The 25219-nt window shown below is 48.1% G+C and overlaps 1 protein-coding gene across 1 annotated transcript; it reads left to right on the forward strand.

Moving 5' to 3' along the window:
• Positions 1 to 238: 238 nt before the first annotated feature.
• Positions 239 to 24991, forward strand: LOC133346525 (lysophosphatidic acid receptor 1-A-like). The gene is made up of 4 exons (XM_061558169.1): positions 239 to 432; positions 13329 to 13789; positions 15594 to 16239; positions 20935 to 24991. The coding sequence occupies exons 2-4, from the start codon at positions 13700 to 13702 to the stop codon at positions 21288 to 21290; spliced, it is 1092 nt and encodes a 363-aa protein (XP_061414153.1). The 5' UTR covers positions 239 to 432; positions 13329 to 13699; the 3' UTR covers positions 21291 to 24991.
• The last annotated feature ends 228 nt before the right edge of the window (positions 24992 to 25219 follow it).

The raw sequence follows: 25219 nt of genomic DNA on the forward strand, positions 1-25219 counted from the left end.
GGGGGGGCTATGAAGGGGGGGCTATGAAGGGGGGGGGCTCAGTGGGGGGGGGGGGCTATGAAGGGGGGGGGGGCTCAGTGGGGGAGGGGCTATGAAGGGGGGGGCTCAGTGGGGGGGGGGGGGGCTATGAAGGGGGGGGGGCTCAGTGGGGGAGGGGCTATGAAGGGGGGGGCCCAGTGGGGGGGGGGGGGATAACCGAGAGTCGCCGTGGGTGGGAGTGGCGCGTCAGGCGAAGGGGGCAGCTCGAAGCGAGCGGACGCCGCGGGTTCTCGCTCTCTCGTTCTCTCTCGTTCTCAAGACAGAAGAGAGCACAGCCATAGAACAAGAACACCGGGAGAAATGACCGCGGAGTGTGCGTTCGCCGCCTCCACATAGCGACGACGCACGGAGGTGATCGTCGAGGACGAGGAGGAAGGCTGCCGCCCTGTACAGGTGAGAGGGACCCCCCCCCCCCGCACCTGGCGGGTGACGCAGCGGGGCCACGGCGCCCTGGATCCCGCGGGAGAAACACCGCCACCCCCCCCCCACGGGGTCTTTACTTTACACGGCGATCAGTGCACTGCGCTGCTAACTCGGTCGAGTGGAGACGTTTTGTGTTGTTGTTGTTGTGTTAATGCTCTCTGGGGGTGTTTCGTGCGAGGGTTTTGTTGTGTGAGTCACTGGCGTTGCCCCCCACCACCACCACGAACCCGGTCACCCACGCGTTGCCCCCCACCACCACCACCACCACGAACCTGGTCACCCACTCGTTGCCCCCCACCACCACCACCACCAACCCGGCCACCCACTCGTTGCCACCCCCCCCACCACCACCACCAACCCGGTCACCCACTCGTTGCCACCCCCCCACCACCACCACGAACCCGGTCACCCACGCGTTGCCCCCCACCACCACCACCACGAACCTGGTCACCCACTCGTTGCCCCCCACCACCACCACCACGAACCCGGCCACCCACCCGTTGCCCCCCACCACCACCACCAACCCGGTCACCCACGCGTTGCCCCCCACCACCACCACGAGCCCGGTCACCCACTCGTTGCCCCCCACCACCACCACCAACCCGGTCACCCACTCGTTGCCCCCCACCACCACCACCACGAACCCGGTCACCCACTCGTTGCCCCCCACCACCACCACGAGCCCGGTCACCCACTCGTTGCCCCCCACCACCACCACCACGAACCCGGCCACCCACCCGTTGCCCCCCACCACCACCACCAACCCGGTCACCCACGCGTTGCCCCCCACCACCACCACGAGCCCGGTCACCCACTCGTTGCCCCCCACCACCACCACCAACCCGGTCACCCACTCGTTGCCCCCCACCACCACACCACGAACCCGGTCACCCACTCGTTGCCCCCCACCACCACCACGAGCCCGGTCACCCACTCGTTGCCCCCCACCACCACCACGAACCCGTCACCCCACGCGTTGCCCCCCCACCACCACCACCACCACGAAACCCGGTCACCCACTCGTTGCCCCCACCACCACCACGAACCCGGTCACCACTCGTTGCCCCCCACCACCACCACGAACCCGGTCACCCACTCGTTGCCCCCCCCCCCACTACCACCACCACGAACCCGGTCACCCACGCGTTGCCCCCACCACCACCACCAACCCGGTCACCACGCGTTGCCCCCACCACCACCACGAACCCGGTCACCCACGCGTTGCCCCCACCACCACCACACGAACCCGGTCACCCACACGTGCCCCCCACCACCACCACCACCACGAACCCGGTCACCCACTCGTTGCCCCACCCCACACCACCACCACGAACCCGGTCACCCCCACCCGTTGCCCCCCACCACCACCACCACACCGAACCCGGTCACCCACTCGTTGCCCCCCCACCACCACCACCACGAACCCCGGTCACCCACCCGTTGCCCCCCACCACCACCACCACGAACCCGGTCACCCACTCGTTGCCCCCCACCACCACCACGAACCCGGTCACCCACTCGTTGCCCCCCCCCCACCACCACGAACCCGGTCACCCACTCGTTGCCCCCCCCCCCACCACCACGAACCCGGTGCCCCCCACCACCACCACGAACCCGGTCACCCACGCGTTGCCCCCCCCCACCACCACGAACCCGGTCACCCACTCGTTGCCCCCCCCCCCACCACCACGAACCCGGTGCCCCCCACCACCACCACGAACCCGGTCACCCGAGTTCCATCGGTGTCTTGGGTTTAGTTCCATCCCCGCTCACGGCCGACGCCGGTGACCATTACCCAAACCTGGTTCTGGACCTCCAACCTCGGGTCGACTCGGCCTCAAATGAGTACCTGGTGCTGTGTGTAGTAAACATCGCCACTGGGGAGACAAAGGCGGCCGGTCGTGGTGCTGTGTGTAGTAAACATCCGCCACTGGGGAGACAAAAGCGGCCGGGTGTGGTGCTGGCCACCCACCACCCCCCCTCCCTCGTGTGCCGTGATGGTCTTCATAGGTGCTGCTACTCGCTAACAGCACTTGCCCCAAAGAGTTTGTCAAGGCTATACGGGGTGGCTTTGTCTTTGTGTGTGTTCTGGCATGTTCTGCTGTGAGAGATTGTGTATGATTGTGTTGTATGATTGTGTCACGGTATGTGTGAGTTACATGGGGTGGTGTGAGTTACATGGGTTGTGATGGGGGTATGTTTGTCATGTGAGTTGGTGTGTGTGTGTGAGTCTGTGATGGTGAATTTCTGCGATGGTAGCGTAAAATTGTAAATCTCTTATTATGTAACCAGCTTCCTTATGTGCACCGTGTCTGTATTTGTGCTTTTGTTCATGCTTAGACCAAAAGTGTATGCGAGTTCCGTATATGTTTGTCTATGCTAGTACTTTTCGATTTAAAGCTTTCGTGACTGCAGGGATTCATCTTCTTGGTTCTTTCGGTAAAGTCACGTAGAAGGGAAGTAATAAAATAATAAAAATAAATAAGTGAAGACCAGGTCTGTCGGGGAGACAGCGTCTGACAGACCTGGTCTTCACCTGAAGACGGCTGCTTGCGTTGTAGCCGAAACGTCGTGAGAATTATTTTATTGTGTTTTATTTTTATTATTTTATTACTTCCCTTCTACGTGACTTTACCGAAAGAACCAAGAAGATATGCTAGTACTGTGTGTGTTTGTATGTGTGTGTGTTGTGTCGGATTGTATGTGTTAGTTTTTCTGTGTTGCTTGTCTGACTACAGTACAGGATATGTAATTTAGATACACATGCTTGTGTACATGTGTTTTATTACTTTGTGTGTGAGACGATGTGTATCTGGTGTTTTACGACTCGGCATCCAAATGAGTACCTGGTGTGGTGTGTAAAAACATCGCCACTGGGGAGACAAAGGCGGCCAGGCACGGTGTTGGCCACCCACCCCCTCGTGTGCTACTCGCTAACAGCACTTGCCCCAACAGTCCGTTACAGGCTACACGGGGGATCTTTGTCTTTGGTGACGTGACCTGTCGCAAGGGGCTTCACCACGTGTCGGCCACTGTGCCAGCATCCGTGTCAAAATTGGCAAAATGTGATACAATTAACCCCCACAATTGACGCAAATTTGTATTTGCATAGCAATCATCGCCCCTCTGACAATAAAACGTGGTTGTAGGACTTCCGAAAACGAATCATGGACTCGGTAGTAAAAACGCACTTACTTAATAGGCCTGGTAACTCACCATAGAGCGAGTTGATTGCAATCTACGGTAAATGGTCGCAATTTTATTTCCTAGTTGACTCTGCCCATTACTGTATGCCAGTATAAAGTGTGTACCAATTTGTGGGGAGGTGGTTTTCATATATAGACTCACACCCCACCATAGCAATGTAGATTTTCCACCGCTGGAAACGGATATCACTTTGACGTTTTATTTGTGTGTGTGTCGTGGATATAGTTTTGTGAGTACAGTATAGGCATGTGTATATGATGTATGTCTGCGTGTATATATATCTGACATGTGTTAATATATGCATGACTGCATGCTTGTCTGCATACGAGTGCATGTGTATGCAATGACATAGGCAGTGGCGGTGGTGCTGAGAATACGCTGACCTTAGATCGAATTCCCTGCAATGGCCAACATCAGAACCTGTCCTGGTTCCTCGCCTCGGTCGACTCAGCTTTAAATGAGTACCTGGTGTAGTGTAACATCAGCACTGGGGAGACGAAATGGGGTTAGCCGTGATTATGGTCAACCCTCGTGGTCTGTTCTGGCTTGAATTGTTACTCGAAGAAAATGTATTCGCTGCCTGAAGACTGACAGATTTTAACTGGTAAGACCTACTGACATATTTAGCTCTTTTAAGAAGCAATCTGGCTGCGAATGATAGCTCAATGAAGTGGCTTATCACTTGGAAATTGATGGCAGCAGCCAAATACTCTAAACGCATGTTTCTAAATGTGGAGGGAAAACCGGAGGACTCAGACATAAATCCATTGCTCCACGGGGAGAACATGCAAACTCTAAATATATAGGCGTCGGGGTCAGGATCGGAATCGAACCCACAACTCCTGTATATCAGGCGAGGTAGTTAACGTCTCGACACCGTGTTAAATATCGTACACCTTGTGGTCACGTGTGGGCAGAGGAAAGGATGATGAGGCAAGACCTCTCCAGGCAATGGCGGAATTCCCCACTTCAAGATGCTATCAACTGAACGCCCATGAGCTGTTCTTCTCACCCACTGCATCATTGCTGTGAACTGCAAGACTGACTGAAATAAAAGTGTGTTCCTTTTGAATAAATGGGATCACCAGCCAATACTTTCATGGGTGCTATTTTGACAGTCGGTTTCCTTTCTCAAGTAATTTGATTGGGCATTTACATATATTTGTAAATCTTTAAAGATTTCCAAGCTATATGAAATCTTGGTGGTCTTCACACATTTTTTTTCAGCGAAAGCCCAGGCTAAATTCCCTTGCCTGATACAATCACCTGTGTCGTAACTGATGGTGTATTTCTGTCCGTTACATTTTTAGGGGGCAAATGGATATTAATTAAGATTACCATGCAAACACCAATACCTATGCTCAATGTGTGTTATCAATGTCAGCAGTGAATCCTTTTCAATGACATTTTTTGAAGGATTTGGTGAGGATTATTCATGATTGAACAGTTTATATATTTTTTGCAGAACCTATGGAAACTGTTGTGTAATGATCACCGATGTGTGTTTTTTTTTTCTCAGAATACCTCCAGATGCCATTGCTACCAGTGTACGTTGTTGGAATATCGTGCCAACTGCAGAAGTGATTTACTTTTTCACATTATGACAGGGTAGGCTGTGATAACAGCTGAGTTAATATTAATGACGTGAATATGTTCGAAATAACCAACGAGTAAGAATATGCATTTATACTGGTTGAATCTGATGCGCTATAAAGCTCTCTTTCACAGCTGTCCAACAACAATTATTGCAATGCCGTTCTGTTTGGTGCCTCTGCCCAAGTCCTGGATAAACTGCAGTATGTTCAGAACTTGGCCACCAGAATATTTTCAAGAGTTCCAGCTTGTGAACATAATAGTCTGGGCTTTGTCCCTCTTCATTGGCTTCCTGTAAAGTTCAGAGTGGAGTTTAGAATTCTCCTCCTGACATATAAGGCTCTCAAATGTGGACGACCAAGTTATCTGACGTGCCCCTATTGGACATTTTAACCCGCCCCTATTGTACATCTGTGGAAAACAGCGTTATAGCTCATCGGATTCTTCCACTAAAAATAAATATTCTGATTCTGATCTCCCTGATTTACTAACCTCATATGAGTCGCCATCCCAAAGGCTTCGTTTTTTTATGGCATGAGCCCTGCGCATTTTACCGGATGTGGCTCCTCCGCACAATTGGTGGCCGTCCCTTCTGTTCTGCTCCTCCTGTCTGTGGAATGCCTTGCCCAATGTTGTTCACAATTCAGACACAACGGCAGTGCATGAACCCCATTTCAAGACGCGTGCATTCTCTCGCTTGCAGTTCTCTTCTTTAAATTAGCGTCTATATACGTCTTGGTTCCATATCATAAAGAGGTGGGCCTTGTCTATACTATACAGTAATATCCAGCATTTGTTAAGCAAGCCTGGCTGCTGTGGAGACACTGTCATAACCGGTCCAGAGTTTGCTTGTGTTGAACCAATGCTGCTCTGAAGCTATGCTTGCCATGATGCATTGTGTTCTACGGGAAGTGTAAGTACTTTTATTTGCTATATGGAGAGATATATTTTCTGCTAATTTATTTAGTGTGGCAAAGTGTGGTCAATAACACCATTAACTGACACGGAAGTCGACTGACAAAAGGAAACCTGGAGCTTGGACTGAGAGACGTGGATACCTGGCACATACTGAGTGGACCAAGAGACGGGGAAACTTGGTTCTGAGTGGGCCTAGAGACAGGTTACGAGTGAACTATTATGCTGAGTGTCCTTTTCAATGACGTCAAAGATGAGACGTACGCCTGACAAACTGAAACTACCTATACAGAAGCGTGTGTTTTGGCACAGTCTGCACTGTGGTTACGTGGGGCTGGGCCGGTAAACTCTGGTGGCTCGGATTAAGCGGTCAGATGTCAAGAGTTATGTTGTTACTGGTGCCGTGGAGAGGAAATGAGATTGGTTTAACGGTACGTGGTGGGTTACGATCCCAACAGAGACGTAGCCCCTGCACGGATGAGGTGATTAGATGTTATCTGGACTTAACCCTGCCATAGTCCAGGGTATAATTAGTTAGGTTACAGTTATTATTATTATGGTGGATAATAGGGCTAGCATCATGGGTTAGTTTTTTTAGCTCGTATAAGGGCTCGTGTTAGTGCAAGAGTTAGCGTTAATGGTGACATTGGATATAGGACTTGAGACTAGTACAGTGTAGGATTTTGAAGACAGGGTTGTGGTTCACTTTAGAGCTCCAGTAAGGGTTGAGTTTAAAAACATCTGGACATTTGTGACGGTGCTTCGTAGCTCATCCAATTTATCTCGGATAAATAAAGATTCTGATTCCAAGTGCTGTGGTTAGTGTTCAGCCAGCCTTAGGATGAGTCACATGGGTCACTTGCCCCCTGGAGAAGAGCAGTCTCCATGAGATGCCGTCAGGTGGCCCTATCATGGGCACGCTGCCACGCTCGTGATGGCACTAGGATTTAATGCTAGTTAGGATTAGTACTGTCAACGATGTTGGGGATAGTGTTTTAGTTAGAGTTATGGTAATGTTTGGTTGTTAGATGTGGATAGGGCTATAATTTGTGTTCGGGCGAAGATGGGAACTATGACTGGTGTTAGGGTTAATGGAAGGGTTAGAGTTGTGAGTGAGGACTTATTAATGGGTTATGCTCCGTGTTGATGATGGGGCCAGAATTTGTGTTTGGGGAGTTAAGATTAGCAATCGGAGGTAGGGTTAGGACCCATACTCGTGTGAGAATGTAACAGCCGGGGTTAGAATAGTGATTGTAGCTCGGGTTTGGGTCACGTTGGTGTTGTTTGGGTTACTGCCGCGACAATTAGTCGCATAAGTCGATTGATCAACTGGAGATTACAAATCTAATCACCTTGTGTGTGGTCGATTGCTCGAGCCCCCTACAGACCGTGCCCAATTAGGCACGCAATTGGCATTGACCTCTCCAAGTCCTGCTCGTCACCTCCCGTTCCAAAGGCAAAGCTTGGGAGATCGGGTGAAACTTTTTTCTTATCTGTTTTCGCACTATCTGATTTGTCGAGCAATTAAGCCCAAACAATGGTAGAGCAAGTGATCACTTAAATAATTTGATAGCCCGGCTCAAGATAAGATTATGGTTCAGAGGGGAGTTGGTGTTTGCGCAGGGTGTGTGTTCAGGGTAGGGCTAGTCTTGTGGGGTTAATGTTGCGATTATAGCTGAGGTTTGGCGTTTGTGGTTGCACTGCGTATACACGTGACATGTATGGAGTTGCCCCCCCTTGTGCAATGAGCAGCACACCGCTCGGTGGGGGTTGTTTAGTGGATGTGGTGCCCTGCGGGGTGGGTGGTACCAGTGCATGGGCTGCACCGTGGCTATATTGTGCGAATGTCTGCGATTGACAGCGCACTGTTCTACAAACCCGACGACCCGCTCACGACCAACACGCGTGGCGATTATCGATTATAATCTGGACCGGTCAGGGGCTGCCTCTGGGTTGACTCAACCTCATACGAGTACCTGTTGCGGTGGTGCGTAAGCCATCGCCACTTAGGGAGACAAAGGCGGCGGGACATGGTGCTGCCCATGCACCCCCCTCCCCATCGTGAGTTCTTTGTGGTCTTTATAAGTCCTTGCTCACAGCACTCACTCCACAAGTCTGTTAAGGCTATGGGGGGCAGGGGGGGGTCTTTGTCTTTGTATGAATATTTGAAATGGTCCTGAATTGCCCGAGATGAGCCTTAAATGAGTCGCAGTTGCGATTTGTAAATATCAGCACTGGGGAGACAAAAGTGTCTAGGAGTGTTTTCTGATCACACCGTCTGTTCGCTCACAGAACTCGCCCCAAAAGGCTGTGAAAGTCATTAACAGTACAGGTATCCCTCGATTTAAGAAAACTAAAACGAAATGTCGTAAATCGGAATGGCTTTTCTTATTAATAAAAAAAAAATTATAAAAGAAATTGGGATGAATTTCGGACAATCGTTCCAACTCTACTCCTAATCTAAAAATATTCACCTATGTCACTTTTCACAATCCAAAATAATAATAATTAACGTGAATATTAAAAACTATTGAACTATAATGTATTGAAAAAAAAATATTGAATGGAAAGGTGATGTGGAGGCAGTAAGCATAACTTGCGTGGGGGCAGGGGTCACTGGCGGAGCCAGTGGGGGTGGCGGGGGGGGGTGGCACGTGCCCCCCCAATGATCTGATCGAAATCCCTAATTTCGATCGGATCATTGGGGTTAATTAGTAATACATCGGCATTTTGCGAGCCCCATTGCCACTGTGGAGCATATTATTATGTGCCAGGGATTCATATGAGATGATAGGACAATAGTCCGAGTCCATAATTGTCAATAAGTAACGGCAAAGCAGTTATAAGTGACTCAGAATTGTGCGCAGTTGTGTATACAGGACACGACTTCCCTGAAGGCATCAACACCTTCAGCGAGCGCGATGCCGATCACACAACACGGTTCAAATTCGACCCTCGATCGATGGCTGCGCCATCGCCACACACGTGTCGAATAAAAAGCAAGGGACAAGTCCTTACTTGCTAACAACTCCTCTATAATTTTTCATTGCTGGAGGGGTTGCCCCCCCTACCTGAAAATCCTGGCTCCGCCATTGGCAGGGGTTGCCTTGCCCCCTCGTCCCCAGGTAGCCAAAGCTACGAGTTGGGTCCCCCCTTGACAACCACCATTAGAGACATTTTTTTCAACAACAGTGTAAAAGAACAAAAACCTATTTAAAACGGAGTGCCCCCACAGCGCTAAATCTTCGAGATCGTGAGCGTAACGATGTGATTTGGCGAGAGGTGCCGTGATATACAATAGCCTAGGTGCGCGACCGTGCGAGTCGACTCAAATATTGGGGCCCCACCTGACCGATTGCCGTATCCCCCTGAGCTTGCGTCTTTACTACGCTCTTTACTACGCCACTATGGAGGCGTTGCTGTTGCACTGCAGCAACACCGTGACTCTGTCGTGGATGGGTGACGCACCCTCCCGGGGTGGCACTTTGTTTGACCTCGTGGCCGTAGTGAAATTTCTTTCGCGCGGAAATTCAATTTCGTCTATGGAAAAGTGTCCACGATTGGTCAATCGCCTTAACACGAAATATTTGTTAAATATATTTAGAGGGATAACCTGTACATGGGATGTTTGTCTATTGTGTCTTTATATATAACTATTTCTTATCCACATTGATATGAGGGACCAATTATCGCCGGTCCTGTTACTCGCAATTTCACTCTTATCTGCGGGGTAAAATATCACGGATAAAAGGAAGAAATTGGGTTGCGGGCAGAAGGAGTTTTAAGCGAATTTAACAGCTTCCGAGGATAATGGGAGTCGCGGGTAATCGGGCTGCGGATAAAGGGGAGTTCTGAATGTATGTGGGAGTGGTTGTGCATGTATTGTTGCACTGTGCTTCAAACTCTGTAACCAAGGTGTAATTCAGGGGCCATGGCTAACACCATTTCCACGGAGCATCATATCTGGTCCAAAGCCTTTAAATCGGTTTATTCTGCCTTAAATCAGTACTCGGTGTGGTGGTGGTGGCGGTATGGCAACATCTCCAAATGGGAGTGAAATTTTGCCGGCTGTGGTGATGGCCACACCACCCCCAACCAGATCGTGTGCAGTGGCGACCTTTTAACTATCCAAAGAACACGAATTGGAAGAGTTGACAAACGCTTTGGCATTGCAGCACCAACGTTTTGGAACAAGCTTGTTTCCTCGCTTCACAATATTCGGAAGCAGAAGATTAGTGTCACATTTGCCAATGGCATTTGTAAATTGAACCTTTAAAACATGTATTGAGAGTTCAAATTGAATTTCCAAATTTTATTAAGGGGGACTGTGTTATCTTGGTGTGGTCTGGGACTATTTTACACGCTTTTATTTAACTCCACTCTGTTGTATTTTCCTAAAATCTCGTGACTCAATTTTAACCCACTTCCCAATGTGGTATCGACTGCAAACTTGGTATACTTATGTCATACTGATGACAATACTATATTCTATCATTAAAAAATATATTTTTTAAACCATCTTTTTATATGTTATGTTTCGGCTTGGGTCTAATTGTCCACGCTCATATTTATGTGCCAGTTGTGGGTTTGGTTATGCGTCTGTACTGTGCATTTGAGTGTTTTGGTATGCGTGTTTGTGTGTGTCTGGGTGTGATGGGTAATCGTCACTGGTGTTGGCTCACGGCCAACACCAGTAACGATTACACATCACACAGTGACGATTTATCTGAATCTGTCCTGCGACTCCCTATGTCGACTTCAGCCTCAAATGAGTCCACGGTGCTGTGAGTCAACATTGCTAGTAGGGAGACAAAGGTGGCCGCACGTGGTGTTGGCCACCCACCTCTCGTGTGTTGTGCCGGCCTTCATAGGTGCTTGCTAGCAGCACTTGCCCCAACAGTCTACTAAGGCTATATGGGGGATCTTTGTATTTTATTTGTATGTGTGTTAGAATTGTGTTCGACGTGTGTTTTTCAGGCGTGCTTCAGGTGTGTTGCCTTGTCTTGTCCGACCGCATTCCTGAATTCCCTCCGCCCCACTCTGCCCTCTTACACACACACGCATATACACACATATCCATATAAATCATAAAAACATGTTTTACAGACCTATAAATTCACTCCTGCGTGAAGGTCCCCCCATTGTTTCACTCATGGGGGTTGTTTAACCATACTTCACCATGCTGGTCGGTGTAGTTTAGGGAAGAGTGTGCCCAGAACCGCTGATTTTCGCCAAAGCCGAGAATCGAACTCTGGTCACCGGGTTTCAGAGTGCAGTGAGAGAACTGCTGCACCACTACTTTACCCCCAACATATACACACAGACACGTGCACGTACATACAAACATCAAGATGTATACATGCAAGTATTTTCAAGCAAAAACACTCGGAGCCTGCACAGGCTGTTGGGGCAGGTGCTATTTGCGAGCACCTAATGAAGGCCAGAACAGCACACGAGGGAGCGGTGTGGTAAGCACCACACTCTTCATATTTGTCTCTCTCATTGCCGATGTTTAAACACCACACTAGGTATTCACTTTAGGCTGAGGTTACCTAGAGGAGCCGAGGACCAGTTTAGATATGCATCACTGATGTTGGGAGTGGGCGGGAATGAAACTTGGGTAACTGGCTTCGTTGTGCAATACGTTAACCACTACACTGCCCTTCTCCCAACGAATATATCGAGGCACACACACAACATATGACGACAACACAGCAACATCCGACATTTACTACTAACTGGCAGTGAAATCGCCACTGTATTTGTGCCAGGCTAAATATGATTTGAAGTCGCACAAAGTGCCAGAGGACCAATGGTAGGAGATCGTAGGACATACTCGTGTGTTCCTGTTAAATTATTAAGATGACTGGGCAGATGTGCCATCTGTGATCCCCGCTGTGCCAACTTGCTATATTTTATTTTCCTGGCGCTCTGCTTGTTCTCGTGAGGGTTGCTCTTTCTTCCCCTGCCCAAGCATCTATCATGAGTCTCCTCCATAGAGGCCGATCTTGACACTGCTGGTACAAGACAACTCCTCTCCAAGTCGACAATTCGGCCCTTCCCTATTCTCTAGCCTGTGACGCACACCCATTTAACCACCTCCATTTGGCCAAACATAATCTGTGTGGGCATGCAGTGGCTGGGCATGTGGGCTACATGACCAAACCAACACATTGTTTGCCTTGGCAAGGAGCCCACTGTTGGAAATGTGTCTAAATCTTTCAGGTATATTTTAGTTTATCTTCTGGTATAGCCTGGGTAGACCCAGGGTGGGTTGTTGGCAGACCAGCCTGAATGCTTCAAGCCAGGTGTTCTTGTAAGGGAGAAGTCCGTGTTTTGCGAACCGAGGGGATATTTTCGTGGCTAAAAACACTTGGAGCTTCATGTGGAGTGACAGTGACAGTATTACGCAGCCAATAAAAAAGATAATGGAGCTCTACTGATTCGGAGCAAGACATCTGCTGCCAAACCAGAGCTTGTCATAAACAGTATCTGGGCAAATCTTTTGTTTAGGTGGTGCTGTCGGTAAGTTTAGCTCATTGTGACTATCCAGGTTCAGCGGTATGGTCTCTCCTGTCTCCAAATCAACAGGTCATCGGCATGCATAACAGAGTGCGCTGACATCCATTGACTCCCATTATATCTGTACCAGATGGAAATGACGCTGATAGATGCATGGATTGTTTCTTGAACCATGTGGTCAAAAGATGGGATGTTTTTGTTGTAATTTTCCTACAATTTGAACTCAATTGTGCTATCACATGGCAGCGAAAGCCTTCACATTAGAGAAAGGCCCACATAAGTGAATATCGCAGGGCTACTTCTGAGATCCCTTGCACAGTGGCAGGCAGCACTTTCTCACCTGCCCCCCTGCTTGCCCAAATTAATGTTCAGCGCATAAGAGTCAAACTGATATTTTACATTCTCCAAGCTGGAATTTGGCCACTGTTGAATAGTAATGGAAACAGAGGACCAGGTCATGCTCTGATATGATATAATGTTATGCTTCTTACTATGCGAGATCTCAAACACGGCTGTGTCTCTTGGCAATTTGTAATGCTGGTGGCATTTGGAATTTAATTCGGAGTAAAAAGTTAAATATATAATAATTTTGTAATATGTGATGTTGCCCATGTGTCTGGCGTGAGCAGGTTCTACATTGTACAAGTGAGTGGGTGACTGGGCAACTGTTCGAGTGTCTGACTGATAGCGTGTGTGAGTGGGCTAGTGGTTGGGTACATGAACTATTGGGTGGGAGGGTGAGTGAGTGAACAACTGGCTGGGTGAGAAAGCGGGTACAAGAGTAGGCTCACTAGTTTAGAAGTAGGTAGGTGGGTAGGTTATCGGGGAAGTCGACAAGTAGGTTGGGCAAATGGCGAGCAAGTAGATGAGTGGGCGAGTGGAAGAGTGGACTCGAGGGAGAATAGGTGAACGAGTGAACGAGTGGAGAGTAGGTGGGTTAGTGTGTGAGTGGGCGCGTGCGTGAGCGAGTGGATTGGTGAGTGTGTGAGTGTGCAGCAAGATGTCAAACATGTGCCACTACAATGGTTCCATCGAATTCTTCTACAACAACAGCAACAAGGAGCTCCCGCACGAGTGGGGCACCCTTCAGGTGAGCCCCGATTAATCGGCATGACTCAATTAATCGTACCCATCTCTGTCAGTAACATCATCATCATCATTATTGATCATCATCAGCGGCAGTACTAGAATAATCTGTCGGAGCCAAAACCTCGCATGCTACCTAGAAAACGATGTGTTTTTGCCCATCTCCAGGGACTAGCATGCAATAACAGCTGTTGTCAGGTGCTGCACGGCAACACGGTGGTCAGCAAAGGACCATGTAGCAAAATCCATTGCTGTACTGTACTATGCTCCCAACGTCTGCTCCCAAACTTCACCAAACTACACTGACTAGTGTGGTGAAATATTGTCCGATAATCCCCTTGACTCACACAGCATGGGGAGGCCCTCATCCAGCAGTGGATTAATAAAAGCAAGTCTGAGCACGTAAATGCAATTCTTCATCCTTAATGAGTGTTTTGCGCACAGGCAAATACAACTTAAAGAAAACCCACGCATGCTAGGGGACAGCACTCGAGGTGCACACAGACTTCTTTCAAGAACCCGCTTGCTGTACTGCCATGTCTCGAGAACTTCACGGCCTTAGCAGATTTGGGAATCTCAAAAGCCTGGGATTAAATTATCACTGGCCGCTGGTAACCTGGAGCAGGCGACTGACTAGTAGCCAAGGCCATGGCGTTAGATGTTGTGGATGTAGTGTGCCGGGCGCTGTAACATTTTCCTGGTTGCTCTGCTCACACAGCAGAATTATTTCTGCTTGACTGAGTGGCCCTCTCCCTGAAAGTGCCAGATTAGGGGAGTGGTATGTTCATAATAAAGGTCTTTTTTCTGGGTTAGATCACGTAAAAATAAATGTGTCGATAACCCACCACCACCCGACATTGTAAGGTTTGTCACAATTCTGGAAAAAAATCGCCTAATGAAGCCGATTGTAATTACGAGCGAAACGTCACGGCACTCAAATGGTAAACGCCGATGTGCTGAAGTAATTACTAATTGGCACATTTTGTTTCCGTGACAAACTTTATTAAATAATTATCTGTGTCGGGTGGTGCTGGGTTAACGCATTTGTGTCACGTGATCTAACTAAAAAAAACCTTTCAGTTAATAATATTGGTCGCTAAAGTCTACGTGTTTAATTGGCGTGGTATGTAACGGAAACCATTGTCAGGTTCATTACAGTGTCGTAGTCGGGGAGTCTGCCTTCGGAGGAGTTGGGGGGGGGGGGGTCTCTTCACCTCTATTTGCACCATGGGCAACCAGTGGAAATTTCACATTCCCCATGGCGGGGGGGGGGGGGGGTCTGTCCAATGGACTTCCCACAAAGTGGTCCAAATATGTAGATTTTTTTCATCAATCGTGGAGGGATGATCATGATTGTGTACATGTACAACCTTTTTGCCAGTCCAGTGCTGGATGAAGGCCTCCCCATGTCATGTTGGTCATGGGCTTGGTTGACCATACTTCACCAGGCTGGTCAGCATGGTATTATAGTGAAGGGAGGAGGGGCTAGGACTGGTTCAGATATCCTTAGCAACCAAATGTTGCCTTTTTGGGATGAGGACATTGTGAAGAATTATTTAAAGTCAGTATTAAAGATCCCGGATATGTTTACTATGTCCAATACTTAGTGAACGTCGAATTACCTTTTTGACGACTCTGGAAGGCCCAATCTAGCAACAATTATCTTACTATATTGAGGTCCGTTCGCCGATGCCGTTTAGCTTTAAATGTTTGGCAAACGCTTGCATGTACCGTCTTCGCTCGCAGAGTGCCGACTGCGTTCCGGTCGTTATAACTTCCCTCTCTCTCTGATCGGCTGCGGCCATCAGGTGGTGACGCTGGCGCTGGGCATCTTCGTTTCGGCCCTCGTCCTCTTCGCCAACGGGCTCGTCATCGCTGCCGTCTACGTCAACAAGCGCTTCCACGTGCCCATCTACTACCTGCTTGGGAACCTGGCGGCGGCCGACCTGTTCGCGGGCATCGCCTACATTTTCCTGCTCGCGAACACGGGGCCCAACACGCGCAACCTCACCGTGCGGACCTGGATGCTGCGCCAGTCGCTGCTCGACACCAGCCTAACGGCGTCGGTCGCCAACCTGCTCGCCATCGCCATCGAGAGGCACGTGACCATCTTCCGCATGCAGCTGCACACGAAGATGAGCAAGCGGCGCGTGATGGTGGTGATCGTCATGATATGGGTGATCTCCGTCTTCATGGGCGCCCTGCCCTCCTTCGGCTGGAACTGCATCTGCAACATCAAAACGTGCTCGAACATGGCGCCGCTGTACAGCGACAGCTACCTGATCTTCTGGGCGACGTCAAACCTCGTGGTGTTTGTGGTGATGGTGGGGCTGTACGTGCACATCTACGTGTACGTGCGAAAGCAGACGCTGCGGATGTCTCGGCACAGCTCGTTGCCGCGCAAGCACAAGGAGACGACGATGAACCTGCAGAAGACGGTCTCCATCATCCTCGGTGAGTGGTGGCGGCGGTTGATTTCCACATAGGCCACCACTTTGTTCAGCTATCAAGTGTGGCCGGCTCGCTTCTGAAACATAAGCTAACAGCTCGGTGGGCTTCACCTTGTGAGATGTACCAACTGGACGTCTGTGGAAAAGAGCTTTGTAGCCCATCGGATTCCTCCAGTATAAACAAATATTCTAATTCTAATTAATGTGTAGGAGAGGTATAACGATTCAATGTCGGGGCCGTTCGCTGAATTTTTGTGATTCAAGGTGATGACTTTGTGAAATGTTTGTTTAGTTGTTACATTGTGGTAATTGTGGCGCTCTCTAGTGGCTGCAGAGGTCATGTGTGCTCATTACAGATGACCTCTGTGCTCATTACAGATTACCGTTGGTACGGCTATTTTAATAGGCACAACGGACAGGAAGGACAAGCTCAAAGGGCTTACATGATGCATAATGTATTATGCCTCAGTAATTCCCCCCCGCCACGTGGGGCAAGAGCGCAGAAGCGTGGTCACCACATCTCCGCCTCTATAAAGGAACGAAACAGGTGGACTTCTCCACAAATATGGCTGTCGCCTGATGACGCAAATTGTAATTACTGGCGAAACGTCGTACTCAGATTGTAAATGTTGTGGCTTGGCTCTCCAACACACCGGATGTGCTGTACGAGTGACTAATTGTCCACGTTCTGTTTACGTGACAACCCTTACTAGTTGGCTGTGTCGGGTGGTGGCGGGTTTTAACGACACATTTATATATTTATGCGATCTAACTCAAAAAACCTCTATTATGGACAGATGACCTGTAGGAATTGAAAATCATCGGTGGTCATACATGATCTGATGTGTGTACCGTGAGCTTAGAGAATCAATATTAACCGTGCATGTATGCGTGTGTAAGTGCGTGCATGTGTACAGGGATGTACGCATGTATACACTGTATACTATGTTTTTACACAAATGTACACAGACATACATAGCTTACATGCACACATACAAATGGACATGCTTGCATATGCTATGTTCAGAAGCTCAATGCCAATGTCGAGGTCTGCGAGCCAGGCTCGAAAGGGCTTCAGGCGAGAGATCGTGCTTGAGCAAAGACGTGTGCACATATTTTTCGTTTAACATATGCTCACAAATACTTGCATGTACCCTCAAATATACATGAACAACATGCACGCTCTGGTCCACTAGCAAAGGCAAAATGCCCTCGAGTAGCCTGGACGGATTGTTCGGGAAAGTGCTCGTAACAAGCACCTAAGTATATATGTGTAACCAGGAGCAGGCTTTGCCCATGTTTAGAATTTTGCATCGCACTTACAAAGAAGGCAACTTACTTGGTTCACTAATGCTTGGAGGGTTGTATACTGTTAAGCAATTAGTTTTATGCTTAGAGCCAGAGGCTGACCCTGCTCTTTGAGTAAGGCGATCAACGTCTGGCCCCTAAAGTTTTATGGGCCCACATTCTAAAGCATGTTTATTTGCTTCTTTATTTTCCTAGTTATCAGCATGGACTTCACTATATTTGACCCAAACGTTGGCTTTCTAGCCCTTCTATAGCATAATTAGACCGTACGCCAAGTCACTAACTCGGTCACAATTGGCTGTGAGTCTTAAATCTGCTGTGATAATGAAAATACTCGTTCTGAGATGGTTACCTGCTGATCAAGGTCCGAAGGCTTGGCACTGGTCAGAGGCAGGCTGAAACGTGTCTGGGTTTTAACAGAGTTATTACTCCACAATGTCTGAGGCTAGCACTTCATTTTCAGCCACTGTCCACACGCACAGAGGTACAAAGAAGAAGAAGATCCTCTCTCGCCTACGCAGACTGTTTGGGGGCCATGGTGGCGAGATGTTAACTAGCTTGCCTGGTGTCCAGGAGGTCGTGGGTTCAATCCTGACCCGTATTACTTTAGTGTAAATACATATAAATTGTGATTCATATGTTGTTTTTTCTGAGTTTATGTGAAGGAAAAGACAAATTCGCCCGTTTTCTCATTGAAAATAAGTAAATTAAAAAATATCACTGTCCTGGTCACAATAGAAAAGTTTGTGGGGAATAATAGCCATTTTCTGTACTATTGAGGCATAAGCAATTAGGAAATAACACTTACTACCCAGGAACAAATAAAATTGTTACACAGTGTAATTAGCGGGTGACGTCACTCCACATGGGGGGGCGAGGCGCCTCCCCCCCTCGGCGTCAACTCACAACCCTCACTACAAAGGCTGAACCCTCACGTCACGCGATCTCCGTCACGCTATTGAGACATATAGAAGTAAAAAGGGCGTCATGAGGAACAAGGGATTATAACCTTTAAATGAAATAGGTCTGTCACCGTGGCCTTACAAATTGCACACGGATGGATGCAATGAGTATCACGTCGCGGTCTGCTTTTCACTTGCTAGTTTCAGATTTACTGCAATACACCCGTCGTCCTTGGGCGGGCAAAAGGCGGGTTATAACTATAATATTCTATTTCAGACCCCTTCAAAATGAAGCTGCAAATATGTTAAACTTTTCTTCTTGAAACTCTACATGGCCCATAAATCGCAGCCATTTCCTGTTCACCTTGGAGTTGCACCAGAGATGTCCTCTGGCCCCTACACTGTAACGTCTTTATTGGCCATTTCGATGTAGAAGCATACCAAGACAGAACCAGTGGATTGTCAGTTTGGTGGTATAGATATAACGGGAACACAACACATCTGACCGAATCGCCCAGAAAGTGCCCAATTGCATAAGACTTTGGAAGCTAAGCAGACTTGACCCTGGACGGTGCTTGGATGGGCGACCTTCATGTGTAAAATACCGATGCAGTAGGCGTTGTAGGCAGCAGAGGGCACTGAAGAAAAATCCATTATTCTGCACTCCCCACTCTCACCAAACCACATTGACCAGCGTGGTGAAGTATGGTAAAATATCCCTCGTGGCCCGCAAGGCGTTGGAAGGCCCTAATCCTGCAGTGGATTGACAAAATGGACTGTACGTGTTTGTATTTCATGTCAATTACAATGTGAGGCTGAACAACACACTACTGCTCCCCACACCCTCACGCAAACACGTGTGTTTGTGCGAGTGTGGGAGGAGTGTTTTGTGTGTGGGTGGGGGGAGCAGAAGCTTAGCGGTTAGCGTGCTGCAATACTACGAACCCGGCGACCCGAGTTCAATTCCCGCTCGGGGCCAACACCATTGACAAATATCTGAACCAGTCCTGGTCGACTGTCTCAAATGTGTATCTGGTGCAGCGTGTAAACATCGCCACTTGAGAGACAACGGCGACCGGGTGTCGTGGTGGCCACCAAACGCCTCGTATGCTGTGCCAACCTTCATAGGTGCTCCCTAACAGCACTTGCCCCAACAGTCAGTTGAGCCTAAAGCGAGGAGATCTTTGTCTTTGTGTGTGCATATGGACTCTGCGATCTGCGTGTGGATGGAAGTATGTGTGGGGACTCGGCAATGTTGGTCGTGTCTTTGTACCCATCTGCTCTGAATTAAGTACCGAAGCAAAATCTGACCGCAGACGCACAAACACACACTCATCCGCTCACTCGCACACATGCACACTTAGACACGCATGCATGTACAGTATGTGGACATACGTACACGTTTTCCATTCATAAGTCTTTTCTAATGAAAATTTGAATGATATGTCTATATATACTGTACATTATTCAGTGTTAATAAAATAACATAGAGCCCTTGGTTGATCCGCTGCCGGATGAATGCCTCACTATGGCATGGTAGCCATGGGGGTTGTTTGACCTCACCTCACTGGTCAGGGCAGGATGGCTAAGGAGGGCCCAGGGCCAGTTTAGATATCACTCATCACTTAGGTCGGCTCACAATGGCTGATAATCAAACGCAGGTTTCTGGATTCATAGTGCAGTGCACAAGCCACTGTTCCCTCTACATATACATAGATCAAAACATATACAGTACACACAACAACAATCACCATTCTTTGGCAATTGGCGGTGATTTTACCACAGCTGGGTAAGGCCACATGAAGTGGTGTGAAGGCTTGCTAAAAGAAGGTTACGGAACACCCAGGTGTTATGGGTTAACTGGTTGAGCTAAATGGCAGATGCGCCACCCACACTGCTGGCAGATGACCCCCCTCCCCCCACCTTGAATTGCACAGATCTCTCAAGGATCTGTGAGCTGCTCCACACAGTCTGAAGAAACCTAGGATGGGTCATTGGCAGGACGGCCTGGATGTTTTTTTTGCCAGCCCATGTGTTCCGATAAAGGGGGGGTTCACCTTTCGCAAGCAGAGAGAAGAGAATGCGTAGTTGTGGCTGAGAATACCTGAAAGTTATTGTCGCTCACATAGAGCACAGCTGGTTTAAAGAAAAATTCTACTCTAATGGATTTCGAGTGAGGCCTCTGCCACCAAACCAGAGCTGACCATGAGCACACTGCTCAAATTACAGGCGCTCATTCACCATCTTAACAGCAATCTCAGTACTCATTGAGAGTTGTAGAGTAGTGGAATGTTCGATGACACTATATATCGGCGGATGTTTTTTTTTAGCAGGGTTCTAATGGTTTGGCTGCATCTGTGTCAAACTTCAGGTTCAGCAGCAGGATCTCAATATCATTATCGGAGTGAGCAGCAGTTATAATCGGTGCTCACCAACAGCACTTGCCCTAGCAGTCTGTTAAGGCTAATTTGTCTTTGTCACCGCAACAGGAGCCTTCGTCATCTGCTGGACGCCAGCCCTCGTCCTGCTGCTGCTCGACGTCGTGTGCAAGAAGGGCTGCAACCTCTACGTCTACGAGAAGTTCTTCCTCCTGCTGGCCGAGTTCAACTCGGGTGTCAACCCCATCATCTACTCCCTGCGCGACCACGAGATGCAGAGCACCTTCCTGCAGGTGCTGCGCTGCCGCCGGCCACTCTACCTCGCCACCAACTCGGAGGAGGTGCAGATCACGTCCCTCCGGAAAAACGGGCCCAAGGCCGACGGGAACAAGGGGGAGGAGCTGGCTCGCATTGACGAAAACCTGGAGGGCAGCAGACGGGGTGACGGTGGTGGAGGTCTGCCGTGAACCGGGCCCTTTTGCTTGGGTGAGGAAGAGGGTTGATTTGCGATTTGATGGATCGGTCCAAACGGGTAATTTTGCTCGGTGACTTAATTTGACTGCTCACTCGACCACTCGCTTACTAACTCGCTGAACCACTTGTTGAACCACTTGCGCGTACTGGACCACTCGCTGAACTCGTCACTCCACACTCGGTTGTTTGACCTTTCTCTCAGCTGCTCGCACGTTGACCCACCTACTCGCCCATTCCCAAATCGTCTACTAACATACAAGACAGGCAGTTACACACTGTCACAGATAGAGGGACACCTTTTCAACAGACAGATTCACAGACACAGAGCATCTGCCTTTATTGGGGTTCATCAGCACTACATGACCATTTGCTGCCTTGTGCATTGTGTGTATAAGATGATCGCTCACTGCTGCTGCCTTGTGCTGTGGTTGTACCATTCCATCATCTCTGGGTGTCATCTTCACGGCCACAAGGGTTCGTTAACACTACTTGGCCATCCTCCTGCTACTTCCTGACTAAAATAATATGATGTTCTCATTGGAGTTCATCAGCATGCTGTGGTCAGCCACTCACTGCTACATTGTGTGCAGGTTGATGACACCATTCCCATAGTGAATCTTCAGCGTTAACATATGCAGTCATGCATCGCTGCCTGATGTGAAGGACTGTGTTTCAGCTTTCACTGGGTGTCATCACCACCCTGGGGTGAGACTTATATCAATACAGAGTTTGTGTGGAGCTGGATGAGGCTCGTGTGTGTGCATGTATATGGCTTTATGTGCGTGAGTGTGCGTAGTGAGTGGCACTGCTGTGGCCTGCACATTGCGCTGTGACCTGGGTTCAATTCTTGCCAGTGGATACCGGTGAGTGGTATCTGAATGTGCCTTGAACCTCGCCAAAGTCAATTCTGCCTTAACTGAGCACCTGGTGTGGTGTGAAAACATCAGCACTGGGGAAACAGGCCACGCCTCACCATCATGCGCCATGAATATATTTGTCGTTATGAGAGTCTATATGGGACATAAGGAAAGTATTTATGAAAGTGTCTTTATTGAAATTAAAATAAAAGACATGGACAAGGTTTGAGTTCCGCACACACACAACATAACATTGAGTTCCATCGGTGACAATTGTTTTTGGGCCAATGTTTTGCATTGACTTTTGGTTATGCGGCAAATGCTCGACCAGTTTCATCTCATCGATAGGTGATAAAGTTATCCGAGATGCACATGACAAATCATATTTATGCCAAGAAGTTGACATTCCCCATGCACTTCTCAGCACTGTTGATGCACTTGTGCCATTGTGAAACCAATATGACAATGCCATCATGGTAGAACTCCGGCTTGGCATTTCCATATTTTTTTGGATGGCTGCTGTTCTCGTTTCTGACACTACTTCTGGCTTTTTAACAATAATAACACCAAATATATTGTCCATTTGGTCTTCACACCATTGCTATCATGCAGGGCTATCGCGAAGACACTGCTTCGCCACAGATGGCTGAACCCACTTGCTGACAATGCTTTCACACGCACAGGTATTCCTGTAAACAGCATGAAAGCTGCCATCCGTATTTGGTATCCGTAATTCCACCTTTTGTGCTGGAAAGGTGATCACATTTGAACGACACCCACCACCACATCAAGGAGTGTTTTGTATGATAACTGCAGCGCCCCCCGTGTGGCAATGAATGGCAACACGTGGCTTTGCTCCATGAATGGCACAAATGCACATGGGTGACTATGCATAAATATCAGCATAGTGGACTCTGATTACGAGTTTTTGCACATCTCTTCTGTATATTAGTGTGTGCCTGTTTATAAGTGAATTTGTGTGCTTGCATGTCTGCGTTTGTGCTTGGATCTGCTTGTGTGGACGTGCAAGTGTGTTCATGTAGGTTGACTCAGCCTTAAGTTTATACCCGGTACCAAACATCGGCACTCGGGAAACAAATGTAGATGGACGTGGTGTTGGTCGCACCACCCCCTAACTTGCCATGCCAGTCTTATTGTGTGTGTGCTCGCTGACAACTCTTGCTGCAACAGTGTATAATATGGCTGCTGTACAAGAAATAATTCCCATTGTAATGTTTACGTATATGCCTGTCCATGTGTTCACGGATATGTTCATTGTATTTTGTGTTTTATGTACATGAGTAAATGTTAGGATATGTGTGTGTGTGTATATATACTGCGTGTATTAATATTCCAGTAAACGTGGACCTTTGGGCCAACATTGATCCATGGGTTTCAACCACGTGCCAACATTGGACCAACATTTCATGTTTACTGAGATGTGCTCGTTAACAGCAGTTTCTTGTCCCAGTGGTCTATGAGACTAAAATGGGGGCTTCACTCTTTTTGTTTTTGGGGCGCCACGGTGGCGAGATGTTAACTACCTCGCCTGGTATACAGGAGGTCATGGGTTTGATCCCGACCCTGACGCCTGCTGTATATTTGGAGTTTGCATGTTCTCCCCATGGTCGCATGGATTCTTCTCTGGGTCCTCAGGTTTTTCCCTCCACATTTACAAGCAAGTGTTTTGAGTATTTGGCTGATTCAATTTCCACGCGATAAGCCACTTCGTTGTTGAGATATCCTTTGTGGCCAGGTCGCTTATGAAAAAGAGCTGTAAAGCTCAGTGCGTCTTACCTGGTAATATAACAAAAATAGTTAAGCTTATGAAATTGTTTAGTGTTGTATGTTTTCCCTGTATTTATGTACATTTTAGGTCTGTATGTTTGTATTCGTGTGCTCATGCGTGTACCTGTTCATATATAGTTTGATTGTATATGCATGCGCAAATATATATATGTATGTGCAAATACTTTTGACTGGACTTTCATAAGGAGCCCATTCAAGGAAGATGTAACCCAAAATACAAATGGCTCTTCTCTTGTAGTTACGTGCGGACGTTGAAGGCACGTGACTATTAATTTCGTGAGCAATTTGATTAATTGCCATGATTCAGGTTCACGATTCGATTCAAGAATCTGTGGGTGTTTTATGCCTCGAATGTACACGTTTTGGTCACGGCATCATCATCAGCCTCAACATAACCATTAGTATATAGATTCTCAAACATTGTAAAAAATGTATCCTCATGTGCACTATTTTGGTGAAGTTAAGCATCAAATAGTGCTGGAGTTTAAACAAATATACTTGTTTGCTTGTATCATAGATGTCACAATCGATTCTAATCATCTCTTCGTTACACACTGGCTACAGACCGTGTGGCCCAGGTGGATGGTCACGATTTTGAAAATTCCCACGTGGGGAGAGGCTGACAATGACGATGAACGCGATATTTTGTAGAGCCATTGCCATCACGCGATCGTGACATCTTAAACACAACGACAGTTGCGCTGTGGTCACGTCGCTTGGGTTGATCCTGAAAGTCACTTTAAAGTAATAAGTTTTTATCAGCAAAACTTGCAACTCGTGTGGTGGACATGCGTGGCTTTGTGTAGCTACAAGAGAAGAGCTATTTGTGTTGTGGATCACATCTTTGAGAGGCTCAGGGACTCGGCCCTGTATTCGTTATTTAACCTGTTACCCTTGTGTAGAGATTTTCACAACTTCACTTTGGCATCGGAGACCTGGTCTTCTGCTGGAGAAGCTGATGTCGTTATTAATGGTTGAATAAAGGATTTTTTTGGCAAATACAAAGTGTCAGCGCCTCTCTGCACAACTTAACAATATGAAGGTGGGCATCTTTGTTGGAGACCTCTGTCATGGTGGACATTCCTCACTCCGATTGTGGGGGTGACCCAGTGTCTCCGTAGTGATACCCACTGGTGATTTACTACAAAGCCGTGATTGTTTCTAATTTTATGAGTCCAGGGAGAGATGATGGGCTTCCATTTATGTTATAACCCCATTTAAAATAATTGATGACTGTGGGCAAATGTTTACTTTTA

This window comes from Lethenteron reissneri, chromosome 24 (assembly GCF_015708825.2).
Source record: "Lethenteron reissneri isolate LAM-NWPU_2019-01 chromosome 24, ASM1570882v1, whole genome shotgun sequence".
NCBI classification, from domain to species: Eukaryota; Metazoa; Chordata; class Hyperoartia; order Petromyzontiformes; family Petromyzontidae; genus Lethenteron; species Lethenteron reissneri.

Excerpts from the sequence above, each read along its gene's own strand:
- LOC133346525 (XM_061558169.1), top strand. The coding sequence starts at position 13,700 with ATGTCAAACATGTGCCACTACAATGGTTCCATCGAATTCTTCTACAAC. Across the intron at positions 13,790-15,593 it reads ACGAGTGGGGCACCCTTCAG|GTGGTGACGCTGGCGCTGGG; the intron begins GTGAGCCCCGAT and ends TGCGGCCATCAG. Across the intron at positions 16,240-20,934 it reads GACGGTCTCCATCATCCTCG|GAGCCTTCGTCATCTGCTGG; the intron begins GTGAGTGGTGGC and ends TCACCGCAACAG.